This window comes from Mycteria americana, chromosome Z, assembly GCF_035582795.1.
Source record: "Mycteria americana isolate JAX WOST 10 ecotype Jacksonville Zoo and Gardens chromosome Z, USCA_MyAme_1.0, whole genome shotgun sequence".
Classification (NCBI taxonomy): Eukaryota; Metazoa; Chordata; class Aves; order Ciconiiformes; family Ciconiidae; genus Mycteria; species Mycteria americana.
Genome location: NC_134396.1, coordinates 37,429,009 through 37,442,253, shown reverse-complemented (window position 1 = coordinate 37,442,253; position 13,245 = coordinate 37,429,009). Strand labels below are relative to the sequence as shown.

The 13,245-nt window shown below is 38.7% G+C and overlaps 1 protein-coding gene across 6 annotated transcripts in view; it reads left to right on the top strand.

Annotated features, from left to right (window-relative positions):
* AGTPBP1 (ATP/GTP binding carboxypeptidase 1) overlaps window positions 1–9,534 on the top strand; it is a 75,423-nt gene extending 65,889 nt beyond the window's left edge. For 5 of the 6 annotated variants that reach the window (XM_075527152.1, XM_075527154.1, XM_075527153.1 and 2 more), the window contains one exon: window positions 5,981–9,534. In XM_075527152.1, the coding sequence (XP_075383267.1) occupies window positions 5,981–6,158 (178 nt within the window). In that variant the 3' untranslated portion in view covers window positions 6,159–9,534. The remainder of the gene's footprint in view (window positions 1–5,980) is intronic. The other variant, XM_075527155.1, reaches the window with a different exon arrangement.
* The last annotated feature ends 3,711 nt before the right edge of the window (window positions 9,535–13,245 follow it).

Here is a 13,245-nt window from a genome sequence, read left to right as displayed (position 1 = left end):
TTGCATACTTCTAATCTCCTTCACCTGGGAGTAAAAGTTTTTTCCTTCCCATTCTCCTGCAGCATTTGAGCTTTTCTTGGCATTTCTTCCAGTACCTTAGGAGTACAACTTAGTTAAAAAGAAGGCGTCTTAGGCTGCAACTTTCATCCTGTCTGTCCCTTTCAGAAGGTTGGAAGAAAATGCCATCAAAGATGCGACTCAGAATTTCACTGGTGGGCCTGGTGGCAGTGCCCATGCACCAAGACCTCCTCTGGCCTGAGTGAAAGTGATTGCTTTTAATTCTGTGTAGACTAGCATCAGACTACTGTTTGTCTTCTCTAGAGCAAAATAAGGAAACTAGTAATCTAGAAAAAAAAAAAAAAAAGGCAAATAGAAAAAAAACAAGAGTGATAAACAGGTTATGTATTCTTCATACCATTTTTCAAGCTTTTCGTCCACTCCTGGTAGTATGATCCAAATATTAGTGTGGGCTACAGTCAATGATTGTTGAATTCAACTAATTTAATCCAGTTTTGAGTTTCACAAAATGTATTTCAGGGTGACAGCACAAAGAAAGTGTTGAGATTTACTTTTTATTAAGTTGTGGAGTGAAAATTTTTAACTGTAAAAGTAAGGATATTTAAAAACAAGACTTAAATGGGGTTTGGATACCCAGCTTCTTATGGCATAGAAAAGAGTTGGATATGTTGTTCTCCACTTTAGCCTTCGAAATTCCCTTGAGGAAATATCCTTACTACTTGGGAAAAACACATAGGTGAAGAGCTCCTGAAGGGGACAGCACATGTAGCTGCATGTGTGACGTTACCTACTGTAGCAGCTTTGCTGATCCCTAGAAAAGAATATAGACCCTAAAGGGAAATTAAAAGTATGGAGAAACGATTCCTTTGTGATACTTCCTGACTCTCTTACTCCTCTAAAATTTTCCCTCCCCTGGCAATGCAGTTTTAAAACGAATCATTAGTTCTTCAGATTTTTCTCTCCTTTCTTTCCCAGCTCCCCAGGTAGGTGCAACTCTCCATAGTTTGGCAGGGAGTATTTCTTAATTTTTTCTTCCAAAGTTTTAAAATGTATACACGTCCCCTATAGTCTCAGAAAACTGCTGATCTCCATGGGGTTGAAATTGGTAATGGTTGTATCTGGCTTGTGGATTAATTTCTCTGTAATTGAGTCATATGGATAATGAAAAATCCAAGTATATCTTTTGAGGGACAAATAAAATTTTCATTTGAAAAAATATACCATGTTAGTGAATAGAGTGAATAGGTTTCTTTTTTAATAAGTTTGGAGCATTAATGTAAATAAGACAAAACATAGTAAGGTATTGTCATAATTAAAATGTTTTTTAGAAAAAAGTTGTATTCATTCCTAAATTCAGTGTATTCAATGGCAGGTGATGTAGAAAATACTCTTTTTTTAAATGAAGGGGATATTCTTAAAGTTCTTCATAAACATGAAGACCACCGTATTGTATCAGGTCCATTAATCAGGTATTTAGGAGTTCATCTTTTTACCCATAAAATGTTGTTGAAGTAAAATCTGCAAAACTTCAGGTTTTCATATAGTATTCTCTTTTAACTGCCGTGACTTCAAAGAAAATACACAGATTATGGCATCCCTTACATTACAGAACTGTAGCTGTGTGATAAACAACCTCTGCTAACCTGAGAAAAATAATGGTCGTCTTTTAAAAGGAAAAGTGGGAGGTGTAGGGATAGAGGAAGAGGGATTATTGAGCAAGTTAATTAGAAACAGCCCAAGGGAAAAGTTAGGAAATTAAAACCCATAGAATCAGCATGACGGCAGCTAAAAATATATTGTCACAAGATATGCCGAGGGTGGGGAGCGGCAGGGAGGCAAATAAAGAATTTGATTAAACAGCAAGAAATTTTTTTAGGAGTTTTGATTTCTACATTACTTGTGACCCAGCCTCAGTAAAACAGTGGAGTAATAATTACACTTTGTAGATTCATGCTAACCTATAGAATAAAGATTGCTGGAAAGTTAAATATCCAAGGTCAACATTTGCTACATCAGAAGAAAACATGCCATGGGAAAGCAAATATACATGAGTGGTATGTGACATGGGTTTTTCCTTTGGATGTCGAAAGTACTCGGATACCATTTCAGAGCTAGTTTTTACGTTAAAGGTAAATAGCTCTGAAAACAAGATCTGTATGTTTATTCTAATGATGCTTTTCTTGAATAGAGAAAGTAATTTATAATGTTGATTTTTATTTTATTAAATGGGAAATGTCAGTGAAAAGCATCCCTCAGTTTCGGATGAGGATTTTGAATGTACACATGCTCGAGCAAATGTCTAAGAAGTGTTGTATCAGACACACTGACTTTAAGACTGCACAGTGGCTGAATTTCTAGAAGTTAGGGGCATGCCCACATGCTTACACATATGTAAATAAGTAAAAGAAATTTATACAAATGTAACAAAAATATATATTGAATACATATCCCTGTGTGTTTTTCAAGACAATATAAAATAGGACATACTCTGTGAACTGACAAAGCACTTTGAAGAGGTCAACTGTGTCGTTTGCTTGTGTGTCCAGTTCTGTGTTTTCTCCTTAAAATAGGGGTTTTTTGGTTGCTTTTTTTTAACCGGATCAACTATGTGAGTTTAGTTTCCAAATAATGACATTTATTAAAAAGAGTATATAGAATTTTTTAAGAGCTTTACTATTCGGTATTCATCTCACTAACATGAATTTTTATAAGTGCCTACTGTAATGCATTAACATCCCATTGTCAGTGGTTAATAAAATATTTGTCATTGACATAGCTCATTGTAGTTTTCTGCTTCAGTATTCAGAATTATTAGTTAATATTGGGCCAACATTCAGATTTAATGGCTCCATTTCCTGTGAATTGAATTACACAGTCTGTCCTGCAATTGCAGTGTGGATTCCTTGCATACGAAAGCTAACAAATCAGTATCTGTGTTAAGTGATTAGAAGCAGAAATTGGAAAAAAGCTGTGCACTTGTTAGAATGCAATACGTTTGGTGAAGTTCCTTTCATTTTTTCTTTAAATAAATTAAACATTTAAACTTCCCTCCTCCCCACAACTTTTTTTCCTTAGAAGAAGTGTTAGTAGGTAGTGACTTCCTAGGGTAGAAAGCGTCACAGGATGAAAGCACAGAAAAATTGTATTCCTTTGCTGGTTCTACCACAGGTTCTTCAGCAAAGCATGTATCCTTATGCTGTGTTGGGTTCCCCACCGGTAAAATGAAAGAGGCATCTTAGCAAAGATGCTGGTTATTTTGTTCACTCTTTGTCTCTCCTAAATGGAAACAATTTTGTTTTAAACACGCAGTTCATTAACCAACATAGTGGGTTGTTGCCCTAGTTACAGCTTAAATAATCTTTAAAAGTATTTAGTTTTGTGGAGCATTCCTTTTTGCATGGCTTAATGACTACAAGCTTGTTTTATGAACCATAATACAGGTTGGTTTAAAGGTAAATCCAGAGACCATGACCGAATTTAATTTTTGATAATTTATTATTATTTTAGGTCTTCTGTCCTTTTTTTTTTTCCTAAGGTAGGACTAACAATTCTTCTCATTTGTTCTTTTCCCAATAATTGAACTAACTGTCAACAGCATAAAACATTACAGTGTAGCATGTCATTGAGGCTACAGGTAGAGGAAGAATACTGTGAGATTTATTTATATTGAATAGTGATTGCATTGCATATTTCAGGTGGTCCACTTACGCTCCTAAAAGACTTTTAGAAAAAAGCAGTGATTAATCCTTTTAATTATAAAGCCACGGCCAATCTAGGGTGTTGTGTGCCTTAAGACAAAATTCATCAAAATTAATATGCAAACATTTCTACAAGTTACCCTGTGATCTTTCTCAATAAGAACATTCTCACTGTTTTGTATGAGTTCTGTATGGCTTGATTATTAGGTAAACTGCATTGCAAAACCTTCTTAGGACTTAATCTGAATATAAAATTACGTATGAAATATTTAGGAATATTTAGTGCTGTTAAGCAGAGAGCGTTTTATGTCCCAAGGGAGGTTAGTAAAACTGGGCCTGGAAAACACTCTGTCCTAGGGAGGTGAGAAGATGAGAAAGTTATATTTTAACCTTTCTCCAGTTAACACTAAAGGTGTTAGTCCTCTTACTCTTGGAGGCCATTAGTTAAGGGCATAGACCATTCTGTGGGCAGTGGCCCAGTTCCTTAAATCCACTGCTTCCGAGTTGCAAGGCTTAACATACAAATTTTAATTTTTAACTGCATGCAAGTGTGTGAGGACCTGATATGAGTCAAGTGATTCATATGGGAACTTAATCTTAGTTGTAGGCACAAATGTGACTCCTTGTTTTGTCATCTCTGATACGTATGGTGTAATTGTTCACAATGTTCTTCAGTAAAATGTGTGTTTTAATAAAATACAGAGGTTTCCCAATTGAATTTTTACACTCTTATCTGTTTTTTAGTTTGTTTATACCTTATAACAACTGCTATTTCTTTATGTAGTTGTATCCTTGTGGTGGGTTGACTCTGGCTGGACACCAGGTGCCCACCAAGTTGCTTTATCACTCCCGTCCTCAGCTGGACAGGGGAGAGAAAACATAACGAAAGTCTCGTGGGTCAAGATACGGACAGGGAGATCACTCAGCAATTACCATCACGGGCAAAACAGACTCGACTAAGGGGAATTAGTTTAATTTATTATAATCAAATCAGACTAGGATAATGAGAAATAAAATGAAATCTTAAAACACCTTCCCCCACCCCTCCCTTCTCCCCGGGCTCAACTTCACTCCCAATTTTCTCTACCTCCTCCCCCCAAGCAGTGCAGGGGGACGAGGAATGGAGGTTGCAGTCAGTTCATCCACATTGTCTCTGCCACTCCTTCCTCCTCAGGAAGATGACTCCTCACACTCTTCCCCTGCTCCAGCATGGGGTCCTTCCCATGGGAGACAGTCCTCCACGAACTTCAACATGGGTCCTTCCTACAGGCTACAGTTCTTCATGAACTGCTCCAGCATGGGTCTCCTGTGGGGTCCCAAGTCCTGCCAGCAAACCTGCTCCAGCGTGGGCTCCTCTCTCCAGCAGGCCACAGATCCTGCCAGGAGCCTGCTCCAGCGCAGGCTTTGCACAGGGTCACAGCCTCCTTTGAGCACATCCACCTACTCCGGTGTGGGGTCCTCCATGGGCAGCAGGTGGATATCTGCTCCACCATGGACCTCCATGGGCTGCAGGGGGACAGCCTGCCTCACCATGGTCTTCTCCAGGGGCTGCAGGGGAATCTCTGGTCTGGTGCCTGGAGCACCTCCTCCCCTCCTTCTTCACTGACCTTGGTGTCTGCAGAGTTGTTTCTCTCACCTATTCTCACTCCTCTGCTCCGGCTGCTGTTCTTGCCCTGCAGGGGTTTTTTTCCCCCTTCTTAAATATGTTATCACAGAGGTTCTACCACTGTTGCCGATTGACTCGTCATTGGCCAGCGGCGGGTCTGTCTTGGAGCCAGCTGGCACTGGCTCTGTTGGACATAGGAGAAGCTTCTAGCAGCTTCTCACAGAAGCCACTCCTGGAGCCCCCCCCACTACCAAACCCAATACAGTCCTTCTGCAACAACATCTGATACTGCTATAATTATATGAAGTTCTTGCAGGCCATTAGTGTAGGTCTATAATGTGTAGCTAATTTGTCATGGCATATTTGGATAATGAGTTGTGTATGACTGACTAATTAGTTCACGGTCTCGAACCCTGGATCCCAGGATCCTGGAACCCAGGATCTTGACGCTTCAGGGTCTTGGTCCAAACCAAACGTGGTTTTGGCTCCCAGTTGTTTTACGTGCAATTAAAAAATCGATACCATTTCAGGTAAACTGTCCCTTTCCTGGGGTAATTTTTGGATTATCATATGCCAGGATAGGGACAGGGCATGATCTGAATGTATTGTTCCAAGTAAAACTTTTAACATGATTCATGCAACTTCTTGTTCATTATAGCCCCACTACATACGTCTTGGATGAAGATGAGCCTCGCTTTCTTGAAGAAGTTGATTACAGCGCAGAGAGTAATGATGATCAAGACATTGAATTAGCTGATCATGCGGGTGATTATGAGGCACCTAATCAAGAAGATGGACTTTCAGACTCAGATTCAACAAGGATACTCCTTTCTTGAACCATCTTTGCAGCCAGTAATGGGAAATTAAGTATCCTGGATTTTCATAGTCAAATACTTCCTTGCTTTTGTCTACCAAGGGGATAGGTTTAAGGAAACACATATAACTAGGGCCCGCCTAGCTCAAGGACAATAAATATTTCTGATTTCTGATAAATTGGCATTTATTTTATTTAAGGAGTTCTGTGTTTTCTTTTAGCACTAAATAGATAAATTTATTTACTGGTTCATTTTCTACTAAATAGCACCGCATGACATTTTGTGTCCTTAAACCCTGTCTTCATAAAAATGGATTATAATTTGTGGTATGTCAGAGTACAGAAACTAATTCTTTGTGGTACAGTTCTTTGAGTTGCTTCCTGAAAAATACATATGTACAGATTTTCTAAATTAATTTGTGTATGTGTGTGTATATGCGCGTGTGTATACTGAGGTGAAGAGGTTATTTTTCAACATCATTTCAGATACTTGACTGTGTTTGAAGTAATGTAGTGCCTGCTCTGGAACCATTCAAGAATTACTAAATTAAAAATGAAAAAGTGATGTATGAATTGTTGCACTTGTTTCTTGCTTCTGAGAATTATATGGTTTTGCCACAGGACTAGGTGAAAATATCTGATGCCTGTTCACAGTTCAGGAATTTTGCACAGTGACCAATGCAGCCTGTGCTTACAAGAACTATACACTTGTTTAAAACTCTTTCCCATAAAATAGGCATGGCTTAATATGAAGAGGGTTTTTTTTAAGTGTACATCACTACAAGAAGGGGTTAGATATGTACACTGTATGTATGTTCAGCTACCCAGTTTATTAATTTTTCTTGTTCAATATGCACGCAGTTAGAAAGAGTTCAGTTTACTGGGGGCACATTAACTATATACCCGATTCAGATGCTTTAAGAGGGAAGGTGCATTTTGTTTTAAACATCTTTTGCCTGGTCTTAATCCAGTGTTAACCCTGCTCTGAGAAGGAGATTGGACTGTAACTTCCTGAGGTCTCTTCCAGCCTGAATAATTATTCTGTGATTCTGTGTTCTTCAAGTTTAAAGTCAAGCTGCAAGCATGGGATTTACACTTCTTCATCTTCTCCTGTTATCTACTAATTCTTACTGCCTCTTGCTTCTGCTTAGAATGACATCTAATAGAAAAACGAAGTTGTACCCCATTGTTTACAGAACTGACATGTTTTGCAATGAAAAATACTTTTGCACAATGATTTTTCACTTGATGTGACCCAATTGTGGCATTCATTTTCTGCTGCATGTGCAAGGGCTTTAAGAGCATGAAGAATAACACTTCTAAGTTACAGCAGGTTTTTAAGTGATGAGAACTTTGTGTGTGTTTAGTGTTGCAAATAAAACTGTGTTTTGGAGGGGAAGGGTACCTTTGGTACAAGGATAAAAAAAAAAATTGAAGAGAATTAACTGTGTCAATGATTCTCAGTCAGGAGATGGATTTTCACCAGGATCTGCTGTTTCAAATGCAGCACTGTTTGGTGATGCCTGTCCATACCATCCTGATTCTGAAACTGGGAGAGGGTTTTTGATCCCTCGTGATATGCTGCTGTATTTTTGTTTAAATGCTTAAATTTATATTAATAATCACGCGGTTTTGAGATGTAAGGGTATAATGGAAACATTTACATCCTTGTTGCTTTATAAATTTCTCTCTCTAGTGAAAATTATCATTCCTTGTGTTCTGTGAACTACATACTGTAAATAAGAAAGTTTATTTAATGCCCTGTTGAAGAGGAGCCCTCTGCATTGAAACTGTAGAGGAATTTGGGAATCTGCCAAGCGGAAGGATTAACCTTGCCACAGAATTTGAACTGTGTTTAAGTCAGCCCAGTGAGAGCAGTGCAGAATGCTCATATTGCTGTGTCAGCTTTATACTAGTTATCTGCATAAACAGATTTTTGTCCTAAAGGACTCATACTTCAGGACCTTACATAAATAATTTTGACTCAAATTTCAGGGGGTGTGGGATGCCACATGTTAGTTAACCCCATTGTGCATTGTCCTTAGTTTTCATATGAATCTGTATTAATCCTGGAACACTATTTTCATAGTACAGGCAAAACTAGAAATGTACTTCATCCATTTAGAAAGAATTGTGGCTTAGTAGGCTTACGTAGGCTTACAAAATAATCTTTTCATCCTGAGTAAATATGCAGATACATTCTCATGTCTTCTACAGATTTTAGTCTGTGCAAAGAAGGAGTTAAGAATGACTTATATAATGGCTCAGGATAACAGGCACTTTGCTAAAATGATAATGTCGTGTTTATACATTAGATTCTAATGCACTTATGCATTAGATTAGATGTATGCATTTGATTAGATGAGATGTCAGTCTGGCAGTTGTGAGTCTGAACTTCTACCAGGGCAGCTCCGATGCAAGAGTGAAACTTTGTCCGTATCTTACACATTGTTGAAGACGCAAAGGCCGTTACCTCTTACACGTTTTGCAGTGCTTCTTAATGTGCCTTCTGAAAGGCAGAGTCTCCATTCATGCTCACAGGGATTCCAGTTCATGGGAAGAACAGCCGCAGTGGTAGCTGCTTCACACTTTTTATCCCTTCTCTACTACATGTTGCCGTTGTTGCAGCAGTGTTGGCAGACAGATGCCGGTATCCACTTTTATCTGTTTTGGTGGGAAGTCTGGTATTTAGATGAAAATGGAATAGCTGAGGCTTGAGCACACGCTCCATTCTGTTACTAGGGCATTCACCCCGAATAAATGGGCAGAGTGGATAGCAAAGAATGGCAGCTTCTTGAACTGTCACAAATCAGTCGTCTAGCACGGCTTGTCCCAGACAATTGACTGTCTTTATTTCATGCATTGGCATTCCAATGTGTTTCTGGTTTTAAATGATGCTCTTTACTATAAGCATGACTGGTTCTGTATAGGAAAAGAAGATATTCTTATATCTTTTTCCAGTAATAACAACAAATAAGGTTATAAACAATAATTACATCTGTGTTATTACCGTCTTGCTTCTAAAAAATTGCTGAATGATGAATTATCTTATTCCCTTTCCAGGTATAATTCAAGTTGCAGCACAAATTTTGGTATTGTGTCTTCACTGGTGACATCCCCTGGTGTAATGTAACTTACAGATCAGACTGCAGTTTGTGCCAAAATTTTGCCTGGTCATTTTTGGAGGTGGATTGCTTTATCAGCCTGACTTATCAGGGAGAACTGGTTTGAATCTCAAATAAGACTGCAGTAGCAGTAAACACTGTTCACAAAATGCAAAAATCCAAGGTTTCAGATAGTTTCTATTGTAATGCTGTGATAGATATAATTGTTGCAGTGTTATTATGCATGCCCCAAATAACAATACTTACTAATAAAGATACATAATAAAGAATTAATTACGATCACTTTGCTTCCCTATTATTGGTTAGAAATGTTTAAAGGATGTCTCATAATAGCATTTGCAGCAACATGCCTACCTGTAAGAATCGGGGTGTGCTTAGCATTTCAAAAAGGAGGATATTTTTGTTCTCTGTCAAGTTAAAGTCAGTTAAAGTAAATTAAAGTTAAAGCCTGTGCTGCAGGCTTAGAGTACCATTTGCATACTAATAGATGGAATTATAACTCTCTTAAAAAGCTTAATATTCATCAATGTATGTAAAACTTATGAAGACTTTGGATGAACCACAATGAAGGCCACTGCAGAGCACACAGAAGAGGAGAGTCTTTTGGTGAGAGTCTTTCCCTCCTACACAGCTCACAGCCTTTTCATCTGATCTAGGAAAGGCACAAGTTTATTCCTCAATAAGTCATCCCTTTACAATTCAACCCAGACTGCAGTTGAGGACTAACTTATTTTTACTATTTATATTTTTACAGTATCAATTTTAACATTTGAGACAGTTTTTTGAGGGAAAGCTTAAGATAAAAGCAGATCTTCTAGTTGTATGGAGCTGTCTGAAAAGAGCAAGTGGTTACTAGGAATCATCAATGTCACTTTTGCAAATACATATGCAGTTTACTTAACTACATCTGTCATGTTAGTTTAAGTTGAACAACTTCCTTCACAAGCTCTGTTGCCCAACCTGTTGTAGGGTGTAGAAGAGTCATAGTGACTCTTAAATTAGTCTGAGGATATCTTTCTTTGATCTTGATGTTTCTAAGGTCGTCAGGATGTAAAGCATTTGAGATGTGACCTTGCATCTTGTTTGCTTAAACTAACTAGATTGCTTTGAAAGAAGGGCTTCAAAATATGAAATGCTGAACAGCTTTGACATCTAGTAAAGAATATGTTATCTTACATTATGGATGGCTTGGCTATTTTTAATAGTATCATATAGAGAATTTGTTTAGTCCCTGTAAAATACTTCATGTTTCAACTATGAAACAACCCCCTTAATTCTTCTGTTATTAGAAAAAGTTAGGTGCAATTATATATATATATTATTTTTTTAAAAAAGCATAACATTTTTAGTGCAGCTTTTGAAGCAGTTCAGAAAGAATCATTGCTGAAATGTGTGGGTTTAGCAACAAAGGAAACAGCACACCATAGGATTTGTTGATCCAAATTATGTGGTTACCCAATGCCAACCAGCTGCTGCTTTTTTATGTAGCATTCTTACCATGAGATGTTTGTGTTTAGTGTGTGCCCTTCTTTCTTGGAATAGGGTTATTTAGCATGCATCATTTTTCATGGTAGATTGGAAGAATACATGCACCACATAGCACTACTGTAAATTTTCACTGGGCTGAATGCTAAATAATAAAAGAACCCGACTAACAAAATTCCACAATAGTACTTCCATACGTGAAACACTGCTTTTAACATGGAGTGGGGAGATTGACTTATAATGACCTGAAACAGGACTCTTTGTGCTGTCCCTCCAGACTTGTAAGAAAATAAATGTGCAAAAGGATCTCCACAATTTAGTATAGACTAAGAACTCTTTTCCAAACCCCAGACTATCCTTACCTATCTTTTGTCCTACTCACTTCAAAAGAAAAAGGTCTAGATTTGCTTGTCATCTGTTTAGAGAATAACTATTACTCAATTCTTTGGGGTTTTTTTCCCCTGAAAAAGGGAACTGGAGTCTAAAAATGATGTAATAGTATTGAAGCCTTCATACAGCTTAATCCGCATAAGGGTTCTCAATTTAAGGTAAGTTCTCAGCTTATTAGAAAAGCTGTCAAGGTCATAATGAGGTTTGCCCCAGAACATGTAGGTCCATGGCCCAGGAATGGCTGAGACAGGGGGTTAGCTTTTACAGAACAACACTCTTGCTTCCCCTCAAACTTGAAAATGAAAGAAAGGTTATTTGCCTTCCAGGCAGCTGGGAAAGGTGATGCAGGCTGAAGCCAAAACCCAGGTCACCCAGCCAATGCTTTACTTACAGCTTGCAGTCTTACATTTAATCCTAGCACCTGAAACAGCTCTGGAGGCTACTGGCTTTCCGAGTTGAATTGCTTCGCACTGGGGTGGTCTTTCATCACTTGATTGGTTGCAGACTGCTCTCCTTAGCAAGCCTCACTTAGCCTTTCAGGGTTAAATCAGAACTGTTGTCTTCTCTGGCTAATTATTAAGACAACATAAACCACTCTCAGATGGCGGCATTGCGTTCGTGCTCACTTCGTTCCCAAAAGAAAATGAACATGCAAATATTTCAGCGTAAACAAGACATGAAGCACAGAGTAAGGAAGACAGATGATCTTTAATATTTTGTTTAATATTTGCTTAATTGTACCACATTTACATAGATCTTATGAATGATACAAGCAGTCCAGCTGACCCCACAGACTAAAATGGCTCAGTTGTACATTTTGTGAAGACAAACTGGAATGAGGTGTCTCGCACAAACCCTCAGCCAACAGTCTGCCTTAATATTTGGCTTTGATCCAGCATCCCACTTAATTTAATTTAGTACAATACACTGCCAAATGAAAAGTCCTAAACTGCGTCAGACAGTATTCCAAAATAACGTATGCCTGGGTTTTTTTGTCCTGTGAAGACTGTTGCAAAATTTGCAGATTCTCTGCAACAGTATCCTGCTGTTACAGCTCATGTATAATCACAAAAGGGACAAGTTCAATTTACACAGCTCTTGTGCTTGTACATGAGTTCAATTTAATCCACATCTGCTCTAGGTTACTTTGTTCTTCTAAAGCATCCAGTCTGGTCAATCCAGTCCCTAAGTTTAAGTGATTAGCCAGTGACATTTCCCTCTTCCTTTGGGTTTGACCTCACTGTTGACAAAAGCTTTCTGTTATGAATCACATCAGTCAGGATTGCTTGAAAATTCTGCTGTTACCAAATGTACACCTTGAGCGTGTTCCAGAGTGAAAGAAGGAGCCCCAAATCATCTGTTTAAATACAGTAGCTCATTACTCAGTGTGTCAGGTTCTTGTTCCTTTTGTCCAAAAACTGAATGTCTAGAAGGGAAGTAGACTATATTTCAAAAGATAATTTTTCAGATCTATGTTACTGGAATGAGTGAATTCAGGAAGATATTAACTATACAAATCCCTTTATGCTAAGCACCTGGACCCAAATTTTAATAGGAAAGTAGATAAAATCTGACGTACTCAAGCAGGGGTGGCTCCTGGTCAGCTAATTCTATAAGGAAGCCAAGTCACTTGGTGTTCCCTCTCACACAGCTTCCCGTGTTGAGGAGAAAATGCTGTCATTCCCAGCAGAGGAAGAAATCGTCACCTTAAGTTTGTTCACCTGGCCGCGTCTGCCTCACAGACCTTAGAGATTTGTGGGCAGATTTTCCTCTGCCTTTGAGCTGTGCTCTGTGGTATGGGGAGAGGGAGAGAAGGATAAACTACAACTTGCCAATCTTAAGGGCAAGATAGCCTTAATAGGCTAGTGCTTAAGAGCAACCACCCTCATCCATGACTTGCCCACCAGCGCAAGGCAGCTATGGGCAAAGCACCTATTGGCAGTGAAAGAAAACGGAAGAAGATGGACACAGGAAATACCTCCTTTGCTTCTAGTCCGTGGACAGCAGAGGCAAACAGGGCCCGAGGAACTCCTCGGCCGCCTGTGAAACTCGCTCTCCACGATCCCTGCCGTGAGCTTCCCCCCACGCCATGGCGAGGGCTGGGAGGTG